Source organism: Triticum urartu, chromosome 2A (genome assembly GCF_056163025.1).
Source record: "Triticum urartu cultivar PI428250 chromosome 2A, HENAU_Tu73, whole genome shotgun sequence".
In the NCBI taxonomy this organism is placed as follows: Eukaryota; Viridiplantae; Streptophyta; class Magnoliopsida; order Poales; family Poaceae; genus Triticum; species Triticum urartu.
Window position 1 is genome coordinate 105,859,649 of NC_141874.1, and position 17,246 is coordinate 105,876,894.

General features: G+C 43.5%; 2 protein-coding genes across 2 annotated transcripts; one reads left to right on the top strand and one right to left on the bottom strand.

Moving 5' to 3' along the window:
• Positions 1–1,392: 1,392 nt before the first annotated feature.
• HASPIN (Protein kinase superfamily protein) lies at positions 1,393–7,740 on the top strand. Its single transcript, XM_087543380.1, has 15 exons — positions 1,393–1,543; positions 1,627–1,756; positions 1,849–1,935; positions 3,668–3,767; positions 3,847–4,400; positions 4,561–4,684; positions 4,758–4,873; positions 5,322–5,433; positions 5,552–5,644; positions 5,728–5,789; positions 5,906–6,048; positions 6,726–6,796; positions 6,875–6,927; positions 7,162–7,228; positions 7,331–7,740. The coding sequence occupies exons 1-15, from the start codon at positions 1,522–1,524 to the stop codon at positions 7,481–7,483; spliced, it is 1,887 nt and encodes a 628-aa protein (XP_087399506.1). The 5' UTR covers positions 1,393–1,521; the 3' UTR covers positions 7,484–7,740.
• An 809-nt stretch (positions 7,741–8,549) lies between these two features.
• Positions 8,550–11,869, bottom strand: LOC147984120 (putative plant SNARE 13). Its single transcript, XM_087543381.1, has 10 exons — positions 11,600–11,869; positions 11,286–11,378; positions 11,012–11,105; positions 10,894–10,931; positions 10,622–10,710; positions 10,452–10,531; positions 10,296–10,352; positions 9,754–9,846; positions 9,596–9,670; positions 8,550–8,985 (listed from the first exon to the last, which is right to left on the bottom strand). The coding sequence occupies exons 1-10, from the start codon at positions 11,677–11,679 to the stop codon at positions 8,875–8,877; spliced, it is 810 nt and encodes a 269-aa protein (XP_087399507.1). The 5' UTR covers positions 11,680–11,869; the 3' UTR covers positions 8,550–8,874.
• Between the last annotated feature and the right edge of the window lie 5,377 nt (positions 11,870–17,246).

The window sequence follows — 17,246 nt, forward strand, 5'->3', positions numbered from 1 at the left end:
CCCAAGGGTTGCCATTTGTACGGGTTCGGTGACCGCCCTCAAGGGTCCCTTAGTGGAATCACGGCATCTTGCATTGTGTGAGGACATGAGGAGATTACGGTGGCCCTAGTGGCTTCTTGGGAAGCATTGTGCCTCCACACCGCTCCAAACGGAGATTAGCATCCGCAAGGGTGTGAACTTCGGGATACATCGTCGTCTCCGCATGTCTCGGTTATCTCTTACCCGAGCTCTTTACTTATGCGCTTTACCTTGTGATAGCCATATTGTTTCTTGTCATATATCTTGCTATCACATAGTTGTTTATCTTGCTTAGTATAAGTTGTTGGTGCACATAGGTGAGCCTAGTTGTTGTAGGTTTTGTGTTTGACAAATTAACCGCTAGGTTTATTCCGCATTTGTTCAAGCCTAAACTGTAATTATTTTAAAGCGCCTATTCACCCCCCCCTTTAGGCGACATCCACGATCTTTCAGTAGGCTCCACCGCCACTGCACGTGTGTGCTCTGACGACTACCGTAGTTTAGATTTAGGATTTATTTAATTTCTAGTTATGTACACGCCATCGAACTCCAGATCCCGCATGACTAAGACATCAGAGGAGGAAATCATACCTGTTATCCATGAACCACGAACCCAAGACATAACCTACCATCTTTCAGATGTCGTCGATGCAGACCACAATCTGCATCCGCTCCTAGACTACCTCCCAATCTCCGCGCCGGCGTTGGAGCAAACGTCGCCGCAACGTCGGAGCCCGAGAACACAGGTCCATCATGAGGATGCCACCACCGTCACACCGTTCTTTCTTGAACAATCTAGTTTCTAAATCCATTCCCAACTATAGAACCGATCACTATGTCGAGGAAGGATCTAAAGAATCTTTATTCAGCGCTGCCATCACCACTCGCAGAGCCAAAACTATGAACAATCTAAAAATACTAAACTAAAAACAATCCACACGTGTGAATCCGGCAACCCCTTTCACCACTTACGACCCTCGGTGGAGGGGAGCCGCCAGAGGACGGCGCCGGAAGGTTGGCCTCTCCCGGCGGCTGCTAGGGTTCCTTCCGCGAGGCACGGAGAGAAAAACTCTTCGCTACGAGTTGCTACACATTTCAGATCATTTAAAAATGCAAGAATGAAATTTCGGGGTACTCCCTCCTTCCATCTATATAGGGCGTAATGCGTTTTTTAAGAACAATAATATATGACATCAAGTTACACAAAGCATACCGTCAAATTCGTATGTGAAAGGAGATTTCAATTATAATTTTCACATTATACATTTTATGTATTATTAATCTTATTAATAGTTAAACTTATCTTAAAAAACGCATTACGCCCTGTATAGATGGAAGGAGGCAGCCAGTACGCGCACGTGTTCGGTCCCGAGGCACCGCAACGGCCGGAGAAGTCCAAACTCAAAATTCGAACTCGCTCGCTCCACCCTCAAAACTTCGTCTTCCGCTCCGCGTTCCATACACCGCAGTTCCCTCGCTCTCACTCCCCTCTGACGAGGCCCCATGGCCGTGGCGGCACGGGAAGGTACGAACCGCGAGCCCTGGCCGCGCCCGCCCGCCCTCTACGCCCCCCCTCACTAACCCGGCCGTGCCCTCTCTCTCCCGCAGGCGCTCGCGGCGGCGGCGGCGACGCGTGGGCGGAGATCCTGGCCAGCGGCGGCGGCGGCGGGCCTCGCATCGGCGCGGTGTACGAGCGCCGCCGGGCGCAGGAGGCGTCGAGGCAGAGGAACGCGGACGCGTAAGTGCCGGGGCCGCCGGCGGCGGGCGCGGGGGGATTTCGGTCGGTCCTAGGGTTTCGCTGATCTCGCCGTGTTTTTTTGCTGCGCCCAGGAGAGGCGGCGTCGCGGCGGCTGTCGAGAACCGGCCGAGCTTCGCGCCGGTCAAGCGGACCAGCTGGAACCGGTCGCTCTCCATCAGGTGCGTCTCGGCCATTTCGCTGCATTTTGTGGGTGTGTTTCAGTGTTCGGCCGTTGGCCTGTGTTGGAGGCGTTGATCTGCCGTGATTCAGTGCTGCCTCCGGCCATTATCCACCCGTAGTCGTGCCTAACTCCATACCAAGTTGAAATTTATTACCGCTCTCTTTCAAAAAAAAAAAATTGTAAGTTTTTTCCTCATTTTTGTTGAATATTATAATGATTGTGGTCTTGTCTTGTCTTATTCATTTCGTTTTCCTTCGTGAACACTTATGCACGACCAATCGCATAAGCTGTTCTCTCTCATTATTCCTCGATGAGAAGAGTATTTAGTTTTTCCTTGCTTGTGTTTCATCTACTCCTATGTGCCTGGTCAATACTAGTATCACAAGGAAGTAAACAAGTTCAGTCGAGCACCTTGTCTCGTCTGTACTGCCAACTTTTGTATCTTTCCACGTAGGCAACGAAACAACCTCTGAACCTTATGTGAGGAGGCTAGCTTATAAGGGAACCTGGCCTTATGTGTGAGGCTTAGCTTCTCAGGGAAGCCTTCTGAAAGGCTTGCTCGTCCCAGGAGTGGAGTCAGTTTTGTCAGTGGATAGTTCACTAGTGAAGCTAGAGAGAGCAAGCCCTTCGTATGAGTTAGCATGTGATTAAGGTTTTCATTCTCGTTTTTCCATTTAGCAATCCCCTTCCATCTCTTTCTGATGTGGTTCTGTGGTGTTCGAATCCAAACTTTGATGTGTTTCAAGGTGCAATGTTAGGGAATCAATGCATCTTATGTAGTACTCCCGCTGTAAACAAATAGTAGACGTTTTGGAGACTTTACTGTCATTGATATCTCAAGTGCCTTTTCTCAACCTGAAGCTGGAAACTGTTAAATTGCTTTACTTTGCGGGATCCCCCTTATATCACTAGTTTTACACTTGTCTTAAGGAGACCTCCACCTTATTTACAGTGGCTTTAGTCTAAAAGGGGGAAACTGCCTTTTTTAACCTCTTTTGTTCCATGAATTCTGTTCTTATGCATGTGTCATTATAGTGGACTTCGAAATTACCTTGATTTTCTGACGTATTGATATTTAAGCTGCGGAGCAAGTCTTAGGTACTTGGGATGTCATCGCTACTGTTTAACTGACGGAGAAAATTACTTAAGTGGCAAAAGTAAGCTAGTTTTATGGGCCTTTCCAAAACAAGATAATTTTAGCGACCTAGGCAGCATAAGCTATGAAGATTCGAACTTTTGGTGCAATCATTTTGTTTTGTTGCAGAAAATTATTCTTTTGAACTGAAAATATGTTGTGTGTTTGTTTGAAATAAATTTCGTAAGTACTCCCTCGTCCCATAATATAAGAGCGTTTTTCACGAGGGAGTATTTTTGAAGGAACTTGCAGGAGGAACTACATGTTCTGTTGATAGAGAAGAATTAGGACCCAAATTTGCATCTTGAACCTGGGTCTGATTGTGCATTCACTCCCCCACTCAATTGAGTTAGGCTTACTTCGTGTTAGCATTTTGCTGCATCAATCAAATTGGAGTGTGGTAAGCTAAACCTGGCATTCTCTCAGCCTGCAACATGTCATTCACAATAGAATACATGAGGGTGGAGAGTGTTTGTTTCCATGTGCATTGTCTCCTTTGTTTGCTTTGTGAGGATTTTCCCCATTTTAATTACTGAAATTTAGTGCTATAGATCTCTTTTTTTTACCTCTGACATTGTTTGGTGAAACTTGATAGAGGGCGGGAAAGTATATTTTTTGCACCCGGGACAAATCTTCAGCCTCAACAGAAACTCTGCAGAGCACTCAAACGACCACCAAAACCGTGTAACAGAGTGGTGCGGCTAACATTTTTCAGGCGTACTTACTGATAATGTTAAAGTTGTTTGCCTTCTAAGCTTGCTTCTCTTTTATCAGAAAAAACCTCTTGGAGGGCCACCCGACTTGAGTAAAGAAAAGGCTTATTTTGAAGAAGTCGATGCTTTTGAGCTGATGGAAGAGAGCCCTTCGCCCAAGAACTTTGGCACATGGGCAGGAGGGATGGAGCAGAGTCTCATTGTGCATGATCTGCCTGCAATATTGGAGAGGTGGAAAATCTTCAAGCTTGCAAGATGTGCAGCATCCAATCAATTGTTTGATATCATGGAGACCCCACTTATCCCATCAGTCATCAGTAACTGCAGTACAGAAAATTATTCTGAAAAAGCTTATAGGACACCTGAAAAGGACAGAGGGTCAGGGATGCACCCAACAAGAAGGACAATCCTTTCAGGATACACTAATGAGAGTACAAAGAACATTGCAGGCGAAACCAGCATTGTCACGTCCTTTAGTGAGCTTAACATTGAGGAACCCCCCCGCACCAGCATTCCTTCATCAAGTGGTGAAGCTCTGACTGCCTCTGCACAACTTCTCATGGTTTGCAGGCAATCTGCACCAGCTACTTTAGCAGATGTTTTTTCTGCTTACTGGTAGGTATTTCAACCTTCCACATAAATTTGTCGTTACTCTGTTTTTTGGGCAGCTGAAAGAAGATCAGTTTGTCATAACATTTCAAAATGAGTTAATTTACTTTTTTTACCTGCACTGTTGCTTTTATTTATCAATTGACAAAGATATTTGTGAAAGCAGCAAGTTAGACAGCATAGTGAAGCTTGGTGAAGGAACTTATGGCGAGGCCTACAGGGCTGGAAGCACTGTCTGTAAAGTGGTACCCTTCGATGGGGATTCATTGGTCAATGGAGAGACTCAGAAGGTTTATTTCATTCATTTGGGTTGTTCTCAACTCTGAAATGTTGTGCTACTCATTAGATGGTTCTGTTTTGTAGAAATCGGAAGAAGTACTCGAGGAAGCTTTGCTTTGTCTAACACTAAATAATTTGAGAACGGACCAGGGAGATAAAGGAAAAGACTATTCATGCGATGGCTTCATTGAGACTAAAGAGTATGTCCCTTTCCGTGGGAAAAAATGCACACATATTTACTGTGCATGTTTTTTTTACCAGAATTACTACACATATAGGGTGGTATATTTGAGCCCAGGCTTGCCCTACCAATTAGTTGGCTACCCAAAATGTGGTGAAGCTTTTGCTTGCCCATAAGTTGGCCAACGTTGGAAAGAAAAATGAACTAGGGTAGACAAAGATGCACTGGCAGAACAAAGAATTGGTGTGGTGGGTTTTGGCCACCATCCAGACATACCCATAGCACTCTGTCTGAAGAATTTGTATGTTATATCCCTTTAAAATGTTACAACTCGGTGTTTTCTAGAACCACAAAAAATTGATGAAGCCTATGTGATACAACATGTAAGATGTTTGATTCTGTCTGCAGGATCATGCATAATAGTTAGTATGAAATCATAAATGGTCCTCTCTTTTGCGTATTTGCAGCTTTTGGGTTTGTAAGGGACCATATGACCCTTCACTGATTAGTGCTTGGGAAGATTGGGATTCCAAACATGAATCTGAGAATGATCATCCAAAGGACTTCTCAAACGATCAGGTAAGAATTTAGATCAAATAGATCACTTATCATTTACTCGTTGTGTTGGCGCATCAGTGAGGACTGAGAACCATGTTTCCTCAATTACCTACCCTCACACATGTAACTTTTGTTTCAGCATTATATTATCTTTGTACAAGCAGACGGTGGGAGAGACCTTGAAAAATTCGCTTTACTCGACTATAATGAGGCTCGCAGTCTACTGCTTCAAGTATGCACTTGGCATTTCCTAAACTACATTCTTACTTGAACTACAAAGTTGCTAGCATAACTAAATTAACATCCTTGATGCAGGTTACTGCCTCTTTAGCTGTAGCTGAGAGTGCCTGCGAATTTGAACATCGCGATCTGCATTGGTTTGTCCTTTCAATGCTGCTTCTCATTCATGTGTAGCCTAGGATTCCACTTTTTCTTTCTCGTTGATATGCAGTGTTAGCTATTAATGGTCACTTACCACCATAACACATGGCAGGGGTAATATTCTTTTGGCTCGTGATGAAATGTCAAACAAGGATCATACAATGAGCATCACTCTTCAAGGGAAGAGGATTCGTGCTAGAACTTTTGGTTTGACCATCTCCATAATTGACTTCACTCTTTCTCGGATCAATACAGGTGCTTACATTGACTTCTTGGTCGGAATACATTGTGCTTATTTTCTTCATGCAATTTTTGATTCCTCTGCAATCTACCTTTTGATATAGATTAAGATTCCTAGAACTACACTGTGCTTATTGTCTTTGTGCAATTTTTGATTGCTCTGTGATTTACATTATGATATGGATTAAGTTTCCTAGAACTATGCAAAAAAGTGAAATCGGTTAAGTTTATTTAATACATTTGTGAGCTGTGAGAATCATACAACTATCTCAGCCATAGGAAAGCCAAATCGTACAATAGTAAAATGAAATTTACAAATACTTGCTGGACCCAGTATCCCTTATTCCCGAGATGGCTCTTAAAAAATACAATGTTTGACTGCATAATGCAGTTGAAATTCATGAAGGAAGTGGGCGTCACCAGGATAACATGTTTAGAACCAGTCACCAGGATAACGTTGGCTTCATAAAAAGTTTAAAGTTGTACTCCCTCCGTCCGAAAAAACTTGTCCCTCAAATGGATGTATCTAACACCAAGTTAGGACAAGTTTGGGACAAGCTTTTTCGGACGAGTATATCAAATGCAATAGCCTTCCCCTAAAGCAATGTGATGATAGAACATTGAAGACATATAGCTCCCCGTATGTTTCCGATACCTTGATAATCTTTTATCTTTGTAATGTCAATCTGTAGGGAATGCCATTCTCTTTCTTGACCTGTCTGAGGACCCTGACTTATTTAAAGGACCAAAAGGAGACAAGCAGGTTTTCAGATGATTAATATTCAGATTACCATGATAAACCCTTTTGAGCTATTATAATGCATGGTTCTCATATATGCAGGCAGAAACTTATCGCAAGATGAAACAAATTACCAAGGAATGCTGGGAAGGCAGGTAAATTTGCATATCACAGCAGACTTTTCTTCACCAAAATTCTTCCTTGTTGGTAATGGAACATAAATGACCATCTTGGTTCTTCAGTTGCAAAAATATTGTGCATAAATGCATAATTAACTATCAAATGGAACAAAAAAAATGCTCAGGAATTACAAATGAATTAGCTATTTCTTCTGAACTGCAAAATTTGCTGACATGACATGTGCTGATCATGTACCTGTGTTATTGCAGCTTCCCAAAGACGAATGTCATCTGGCTAATTTACCTTGTGGATATTGTGCTACAGAAGAAATACGAGGTGAGTCGCTACTTTTCTGACGACTCGGGAATTCACATCGGTTTTGTTAATCCCGGCAGGTCAAATTTGCCAGATTCTCTAACTTTGTGAACACTTTGCTAGGCGTGCAACTCCACAGATGAGAGAGAGCTCCGGTCGTTCAAGAAACGGCTTTCCTCGTGCGGTTCTGCTAGAGATTGCCTTGCTGATCCCATTTTCAGCGATCTGCTGTTGGAAGAGGAGGATGTGCGACCCTCAGCAATGCCTCCCCTGTAGTTGCATCTGCCTGTCGACTAACCATTTCGTTGGCTTGGGGTTTAGGGTTTAGGAATGTGGTGGGCACTAGAGATCGAACACACATGTTTGTTCGTCCCCACATGACATGCAAGAGAGCTTGCTGTCTAATTATGTAATATGGCTGCTGTCGCTTGTAGGACTGCTTGAATATATCTATGTAAAGCTGCTATATGCAGCTGCAACCATTCAGCAACAAAATGAATGTACTTCAGGGAGCAAGCATGTCAGAACCTGAACCTGATGAAGCGTCGAGTTTCTTCAGTTAGCTGAGTTTTGAAAACGCTTTGTGGAATCGGACAGCCATCAGCACTCGGGTTAAACCTCGCTCGACGGCTGAGATTGCTTAAGACACAAGAACTATAGAGTGGGGCGTTTTGGACTCCATGGAGGCCGAAATTTTTGAAAATTTCAAAATTCAAACTTATTAGTTTAAAAAAATTCTAAAAATGTATAAGTATACAAGGATGTGATGTGTATATGTACAAAATTTTAGGATGAAATACCTTTGAAGTGCGATCTGTGCAAAAATAAATAAATTTATGGACTTTGGGGATGAACAATCATGTGCCGAAAAGCCATGTATTTTTTTTTTGCACAACCCTCATTTCAACATATTTCGTTCTGAAAATTTGTACACATGTGTGTTATGCCTCCATGTATATCTGTGTTTTTTCAGAATTTTTTAAAATATTAAAATATGATTTTTGATGAATTTTGAATTTATCAAAAACCGACCTCCATGGAGCTCGACCTCGAAAAGCAATTTTCGTTACTTTCACCTGCAGTTAAAGTTGAACCTATATAACAGCCGGGTTGTGGCTGAATAGGCATCGAGAATTATTCCCCTCATTCCGGCCCTAGACCTAGAACATATACGTTACAAATACTTTAACACAGATCTGGCACCTTGATTTGGCCAGCTTATCCCCAATTTCTTCTTAGATTTACACTTATACTCATCAGATCTTGCCATCAGAACTGGGATCTGACAAGGCATTTCAGCAGCAAAATGAATTACCGAAACATGCTCACAAGGCCAGGATAATGGATGGCCAACATTCACATTCTCATAATGAATAGAATCGGCTGGTTTTAGGAAGGTATACGAGCAAACATTAATCGCATAACTCTCACTGGTCACCACTAACGCATGTACACAACCAAGAAAGCCAGGCAATTTAAACACCACACAACCGAAGTGCTACTAACAATCCGAAGCTAACAGCAACCAGTGTGGAAAGAATGAACCAATCAAAGAAAATTACATACGGGTATAATGTACAAGCAAGCACCAATGGAACAGTTGACATCGTGTGTTTTGGCTTCAGAGCGAGAGACCTGCACGGCACGAGACTTCCATTCCCGAATGCTCAGAGCATTCTGAAAGGATCTACGGATAGCAGCTTCCGGTTCTGCGCAGGAGGTGCAGGAGGCGCCAGTCCCGGGATGTCTGGGATGCTCTTGTTATGCGGGTTGACGATCTGCGAGAAAGACAAGGTCAGATTATCATTTGCAGGTAGGAAAACAAGTGTGTAAAGTCAAAATCAAATTTTGTTTTGCCAATTTGGGACAAAGCAAGTATGCATGCGATGACACATGTCATGGGATTCTTTATCTCCAACCATATTCTTATCAAGAATTTAGATAGGCGCAGGAGTCATTTTTATCTCCACCAAACTACCAAAGGGGATTTTGCTTTGCCTCCTTTATTTCCCAAAATTGATACAAAGTCATTTTGTTCTAGCTTTACTGACTAAGTTGTCCCCACTTTTTCATTGGACATTTCTCTGCATCCTATTATCACGAAATTAGCTAAGTGCAGCAGCTGACTCCACCACTGAATGTGCACAGAATTTCATTATCCCCGCTTTTTCATCCGATATTTTATCTCCAATGTATACTCTTGTCAGGAAACGAGCTAATTGCAGCAGCTAACTCAACTGACAGTACACGTATTTCCGTTCTCTAGAGGAACTTGGCTTTTAGTTGAACATGTAAGTATGGAGGGTTTGTTCCTTAACCAGCCACAGCCTCTAAAACAACTAATCCTATTCATACCCAATACAAATACTAACACAGTGCATATCATACCTTGACAACAATGATCGCAATCACACCACAAACTATCAAAAACAGAAACCCCATGATGCATTTGTCAGTTGCAACCTGCAACAACAAATATTGCAAGTCTCAGCCATTGTCTCTTCACATATACCAAACAAAGACATGTAAGGACAGGGAGAGATAACCTGACGACCAATCTCTTTCACCATTTGACTAGCTTTCTTCAATGAGAAGTGAACGGAATCTAGCTCATTGCCAATTCTCTTCATTTGGTCAGTCTGAAAAATGATAGATAACTTACGAGAAAGGATATGGCACCAATGGTAGGTAAAGCTTATAAAAGCTGAACTTCAAACCACAACTTATAACGGAGCGATAAATAAGATTCTTTAACCAAGTAATGTTTACACATCCTACTTGGGTTTTACAAAGCTATCCTGAAAACAGTCTCCAGTGTAAACAGATCCACTGGTTCTGGTTTTGCGGTTTTCTCCGGAAAATACAGATTGATCGATACACCTTACAGTTTGTTGAGTATAAAGGAACTGGAGGGATGTTGCCTTTGGATTACAGAGGTGATCTGAATATACTAGAAATGGAGAAACAGAATAGGAACCACAGTTGAACTATCCCTTAGGCATTAAAAGGGCAATATAGTTCCCAAATTCCCATTCAGAACATACTTGAAATCAAGAAACATCCAATTTCATTGGTCCAGAAAACTTACTTGCTGTGTTAGAGTTGTAGCAGTTTGAGCTCCAACATCAACAGTTTGTGCAACAACCTACAACAACAAATTTCTGTAAATTTCCTTTGTTTGCGACTTGTAAAAACACCTTATGAAAGAGTGAACAACAAACGAAAGTGTAAGTTTGCAGTGCACCATTTTCGAACGCTCAATAGCTTGGTCTGTTTGGTCCATTTGTTTCATTCCAGAATCAATCAGTTGTTGATTTGACATTTCTGCAAAAAATAATGAGGTACTTGGATGAGAATGTTAACATTTCATAAGATTAATAATAACCAAAAATTTATGACAGTACTTAATTTTACCTGATGCCATTTGAATGTTATCTTCAGCTACCTGGTCATTACCAGCATCGAATAGTTCGATCCTCTTATTACCAAGGCTACTTTGGTACCTGCAACACCATGACAACCGAAAAGCACATCTATTAGCGCCAACAGATTTACAATGGGACGGAAGACATTGCAGTTTCAGGAGGTGTATATATGAAATTTAAGAATATGTGGTTTATCAGTGATTTTTTGCGAAATTACATCCTTCAAATCTATAGACAGCATGAAAAAAAAAGTGTACTCACGTCTTCCTCATGGTGACATAAGAATTCAACTCCTTGATCTGCCATAACACACAAAGGTACAAATTATACATGTGTGGAACATGACGCAACAAAGACAGGAATGAAGGAAACCACGAACCATAAATTGCTTCTTGTCATTTAGCTGTTTGTTGACCTCAGAAGTATTGCTTTTCTCCTCATCTTTGAGTACACGATCAAATTCCTTGATTAAGCTGCAAGAAATCGCGGGCATATTTACTAGAATTAAGACATGGTATGAGAACTCGGCAGTGGCACATTCTCCAGGTAAAGAGATTGCAAAATTTCATCATGCCACACGCAGAAGATCTGAAATTGCATGCTCAACAGCTCAAGTAGGAAAATCGATGGCAGTGTTCGATAACAAGACTTACCGCTTGCACTCCCTCATCTTCCCAGTGAGTTCTTCCAGCTGCTTGGACTGCCTGTTGGAGTCCTTCATCTTGTCAATCTTCTGGAACCCATTCCTGCAGCAAACAACCACCGCCCATCAGAAATTCAGAATCAACCAACCCAGCACGGGAAGCAACCAGCCATAGTCTGAGCACGGGTACGCGAAATCTGATGCCAGTAAACCTTCTTTTTTACTTTTGCAGGACAGCCACGAACGAAATTGGTACTCCTAAAAAGTTTCAAGAAACGGCAGCACTGCGGCGAACAAAAAAAAAGGTAGAGAGATCTGGCTCACTGTAGGGCGCGGAAGATGTCCTGGATCTCGCCGTCGACCTGCTCGAGCTCGGGGCTCATGGGCACGTCGCTCGCCGCCATGGCGGCTGCCGGATCTCCGCCTCCGCCTAGCGGGATCCGCCCGGTTGCGGGGGGAGCAGCTCTTCCGGTGGAGGCGAGGAGGGCGGCGGTTGGGGCGAGGGGGAGGGGTTGGTGCGGACTGCGGAGCCGTTGGGTTTGGTTGGGGGCTGGAGTCGTGTGATCCTAGCTGTGAGCTGCCCAGCTGTGCGCTGCCACGCAGGGATTAGGCGGAGAAAAGCAGATGATTCTTGCCTTGTTGGAGTTCAGGTGCGTCATTTTGGTGAGATGATGGGGTCAAATTTCTTTTTTTAACCCCTCCTATATATTAATTAATTTTAAATATTCATACAATCATCCGTTACAAATTCAGCCACACAGGGCGGAACACTATTAAGAAGCACACCATCAGACCTATTATCAAAGCTGAACTTCGCAATCTCGTGCGCCATCCTGTTAGCCCTTCTGTTAATTTTGAATATCTTACAATTTATCATCAACTCGGATAAACTCAATGCTTCTACCTTTACATCAACTTGAGATCATTTTCAAGGAAAGAAGCCACAAAAGAACAATCAGTTTCTAAAATGATGGGCTTGTGGAGAGTAATACCAATGTACAACCCCACAAGGGTCGCTCTCAGTTCCGCTTCATCCGCGCTATTGCACACCCCAATATAATCCTAAGACAACATGATAACTTCTTCAGTATGGTTCCTGGCCACGACGCCCACACTTGCAATCCTTAAATCCTCCACATAACTTGCGTCAACATTAATCTTAATGAACTCCGTAGCGGTAGCCTGCCAAGTCACAAAATTCTTTTGCATATCATTAGTAAAATTTAAGCCATCCACCCTCTCTTTACCTTTGATGTTAATCTCCGTCTTCACATTGGGATGACAGGACGAGAATGACGCCCAATAATCCTGAATGAAACTCACAGAGCGGAGATTTTTTTCCTTTCCCTTATCAAAAATCAAATCATTCCTCGGGTGTCATGCTCTCCAAAACATGAATATAATTTGCTCACGCACCGGCGGCCTTACTTGATCTAATAAGATAAATAACCAATCCGGCCCCAAAAATTGAAAAACACTTCATCTGGTAAATTCCAAACCCCTCTTACCACCAAACGTAGCGCATGAGCCTTGGGACAACTTACCAGTGCATGAAATACAGATTCATCTTCCTTAGGTTTGAGCGCAAGTATATACACACTTTTAGCTGAGAACAAACCATTTTTCTCATAGTGCCAAGCAATGAAATATCCCTCACCAACAGTCAGAATACGCAACTTCAAAATTTCCTCAGCATCATGTGGAAAGAGCAGATGCCGAATAAGATTCTCATCCAATCTTTTTGAGCCACCAATGAATAACTCAGACACACATTTGAGTCTGGTTCTGTTCTTTTTTGCAGAAATTTGAAGACCCGAATCTCTAGGAAGCCAACTGTCTCTCCATATATTTATATTTGCACCATCGCAAACTTTCCAAATGACCCTCTTTTTCAGCAGCTCAAGACCATGCACAATACCTTGTCAAGTAGTCAACGTCACATGAGGGAATACAATGTCTAGCAAATGTCCATGAGGATAATACTTTGCTTTCATCACCTTTGCACATAACGAGTCCGAAAAAACCAATAAACGCCAAGCTTGTTTCGCCAAAAGCGCTTGATTACATAATCTCAAATCTCTAAATCCCTTACTTCCTTCATCTTTGGGTCTTGTCAACTTATCCCACGCCAGCCAATGAGTTTTCTTCCTATCCTCCTGGTCACCCCACAAAAAAATTCCCAACGATTTGGGATAACTCTTCACAAATAGAAGCAGGAAATTGGAAAATACCCATGGCATAGACCGGAAGAGCCTGTATGACTGACTTAATCTGGAACTCCTTCACTCCGCTAGAAGCATATTTTTCTATCCAGTCTGAAACCCGCTTAAGCGCTTTATCTTTTGTAGACTGGAATTTACCGGCCTTCATCCGCCCTTCCGGCATAGGTAAACCAAGATATTTATCCTCAAAACCATCAACAGTGATTTTGAGAACCACCAAGATAGAAACTTGATCTTCCAGACTACACTTTTTACCAAACAAAACTGAGCATTTATCCGGGCTTAACAATTGACCCGTCCCCTCCTCATAAGCTGCCAAAATCCATTTAATGACCAGAGCTTGCTCCAAAGAACCCTTAAAAAATAGAAGGCTATCATCAACAAATAATAAATATGAGAACCATGAAGCATGTCTGTTCAGCCGAAAATCCTGGATAGCCCCTTTCGCCGTAGCATCATGAAGTAACAACGAAAGGGCCTCAGCCACAAACATGAATAGGTAAGGAGATAGAGGATCCCCTTGCCTGAGACCACAAGAAGGTTGGAATCAATCTAACATTTGACCATTAAACCGCACAAAAAATTTCACTAACGTAACACAGGTCATAATCCACTCAACCCAAACTGGAGCAAAACCATATGCTTGAATCATACTTTCCAAGAACCTCCAGTCCACACGATCATATGCCTTGGCTAGGTCCAGCTTGTACGCACAGTATTCACCCCAACTGTCTTTTAGCATACTCAATGAATGCATACATTCAAAGGCTATGAGAGCATTATCAGAAATTAATCTTTCAGGAATGAACGCACTTTGGGTAGGAGAAATCATAGCGTCCAACAGAGGTCTCATTCTATTGACAAGACACTTGGAGATAATTTTATATATGACATTGCATGGACTGATTGGCCGAAAATCTTTTATCAACTGGGGGTTCTTCACTTTAGGAATAAGCATAATAGTTGTATTATTTATCCCCTCTGGCATACATCCCGAAATAAAAAATTGTTGAACTGCAAGAACAATATCTTCCTTTAGCAAACCCCAATTCCTCTCGAAAAAACCAGCTAGAAACCCATCTGGCCCTGGAGCCTTCAACGGACCAATTTGAAAGAGAGCATCACTAATCTCTTTTTCAGTAAAAGGCTTACAAAGATCCTCATTCATCTCATCATTCCCCAGAGGTTTCACAAGCGAGATAATATGAGAAGGGTTTACTGTATTGTCCCAAGAGTAATGATTCTTAAAAATGAGTTTGTGATACCTTTAATCTCGTCCACATCATGAGAGAGGGACCCGTCCGTCGCTCCTTTTAAGGGCCGAGATATTATTCTTCTTAGCTCTCCATGTGGCCTTTCTATGAAATAATTTTGTGTTCCTATCACCCCATTTCATTTTGTCCAAACACGATCTCTGCTTGCACATTATTTCTTCCTTTATCAAAAGTTCATCCATCTCCATGAGGATTTTCTTCCTTTCCATAACAGCAGTATGGTCATTTCTTTTGAAGAGCACATTTAATCTTTTTCGCGCCGTTTCAACCTTTTTAGTCCAATATCCAATATGTTCCTGTTGGGGATCGTTGCAGAAATTAAAATTTTCTACGCATCACCAAGATCAATCTATGGAGAAACTAGCAACGAGAGAGAGGGGAGTGCATCGTCGTACCCTTGAAGATCGTGATGCGGAAGCGTTGCAAGAACACGGTTGGAGGAGTCGTACACGCAGCGATTCAGATCACAGTCGATTCTGATCTGAGCGCCGAACAACGACACCTCCGCGTTCAACACACGTGCAGCCCGGTGACGTCTCCCGCGCCTTGATCCAGCAAGGAGGAGGGAGAGGTTGGGGAAGACAACTCCAGCAGCAGCACGATGGCGTGGTGGTGGTGGAGCAGGGTGGTTTCCAGCAGGGCTTCGCCAAGCACTACGGAGAACGAGGATGTGGAGAGGTAGGGCTGCGCCGAGAGAGAGAGAGAGAGACTCGTGTCCTTGGCAGCCCCCAAGCCCCCACTATTTATAGGAGGAGGGGAGGAGGGTGCGCCCCCTCTGGGGTTCCCACCCCTAGGGGGCGGCAGCCCTAGATGGGATGGAGGGGGCGGCCAAAAGGGGGAGAGGGGGGTGTGCCCTAGGGTGGGCCTTAGGCCCATCTGGGCATAGGGTTTCCCCCTTCTCCTCCTAGCTGCGCCTTGGGCCCTGGTGGGAGGCGCACCAGCCCACTCAGGGGCTGGTCCCTTCCCACTCTTGGCCCATGCAAGCCTCCGGGGCTGGTGGCCCCTCCCGGTGGACCGCCGGAACCCTCCGGTGGTCCCGGTACATTACCGGTGACGCCCGAAGCACTTCCGGTGGTCAAAACCTCACTTCCTGTATATTATTCTTTACCTCCGGATCATTCTGGAACTCCTCGTGACGTCCGGGATCTCATCCGGGACTCCGAACAACATTCTGTAACCACGTACAAACTTTCCCTATAACCCTAGCGTCATCGAACCTTAAGTGTGTGGACCCTACGGGTTCGGGAGGCATTCAGACATGACCGAGACATCTCTCTGGTCAATAACCAACAGCGGGATCTAGATACCCATGTTGGCTCCTACATGTTCCACGATGATCTTATCGGATGAACCACGATGTCGAGGATTCAATCAATCCCGTATACAATTCCCTTTGTCTATCAGTATGATACTTGCCCGAGATTCGATCGTCGGTATCCCTATACCTTTTTCAATCTCGTTACCGGCAAGTCTCTTTTACTCGATCCGTAACACATCATCCCGTGATCAACTCCTTGATCACATTGAGCTCATTATGATGATGTCCTACCGAGTGGGCCCAGAGATACCTCTCCGTCACACGGAGCGACAAATCCCAGTCTTGATTCGTGCCAACCCAACAGACACTTTTGGAGATACCCGTAGTGCACCTTTATAGCCACCCAGTTATGTTGTGACGTTTGGCACACCCAAAGCATTCCTACGGTGTCTGAGAGTTGCACAATCTCATGGTCTAAGGAAATGATACTTGACATTAGAAAAGCTTTAGCAGACGAACTACACGATCTTGTGCTATGCTTAGGATTGGGTCTTGTCCATCACATCATTCTCCTAATGATGTGATCCCGTTATCAATGACATCCAATGTCCATGGTTAGGAAACCATAACCATCTATTGATCAACGAGCTAGTCAACTAGAGGCTCACTAGGGACATGTTGTGGTCTATGTATTCACACATGTATTACGATTTCCGAATAACACAATTATAGCATGAACAATAGACAATTATCATGAACAAGGAAATATAATAATAACCATTTTATTATTGCCTCAAGGGCATATTTCCAACAGTCTCCCACTTGCACTAGAGTCAATAATCTAGTTACATTGTGATGAATCGAACACCCATAGAGTTCTGGTGTTGATCATGTTTTGCTCGTGGAAGAGGTTTAGTCAACGGATCTGCGACATTCAGGTCCATATGCACTTTACAAATATCTACGTCTCCATCTTGAACATTTTCATGAATGGAGTTGAAGCGACGCTTGATATGCCTGGTCTTCGTGTGAAACCTGGGCTCCTTGGCAAGGGCAATGGCTCCAGTGTTGTCACATAAGAGAGTCATCGGGCCCGACGCATTGGGAATAACTCCTAGGTCGGTAATGAACTCCTTCATCCAGATTGCTTCATGTGCTGCCTCCGAGGCTGCCATGTACTCCGCTTCACATGTAGATCCCGGCACGACGCTTTGCTT

Coding starts and splice junctions, on each gene's coding strand:
- LOC147984120 (XM_087543381.1), bottom strand. CDS start 11,679: ATGGCGGCGAGCGACGTGCCCATGAGCCCCGAGCTCGAGCAGGTCGAC. Junction 10,711..10,893: donor TATGTCACCATGAGGAAGAC/GTGAGTACACTT, acceptor ATGGTGTTGCAG/GTACCAAAGTAGCCTTGGTA. Junction 10,353..10,451: donor CTATTGAGCGTTCGAAAATG/GTGCACTGCAAA, acceptor TTGTTGTTGTAG/GTTGTTGCACAAACTGTTGA.
- HASPIN (XM_087543380.1), top strand. CDS start 1,522: ATGGCCGTGGCGGCACGGGAAG. Junction 1,757..1,848: donor AGGCAGAGGAACGCGGACGC/GTAAGTGCCGGG, acceptor TGCTGCGCCCAG/GAGAGGCGGCGTCGCGGCGG. Junction 6,797..6,874: donor GACCAAAAGGAGACAAGCAG/GTTTTCAGATGA, acceptor TCATATATGCAG/GCAGAAACTTATCGCAAGAT.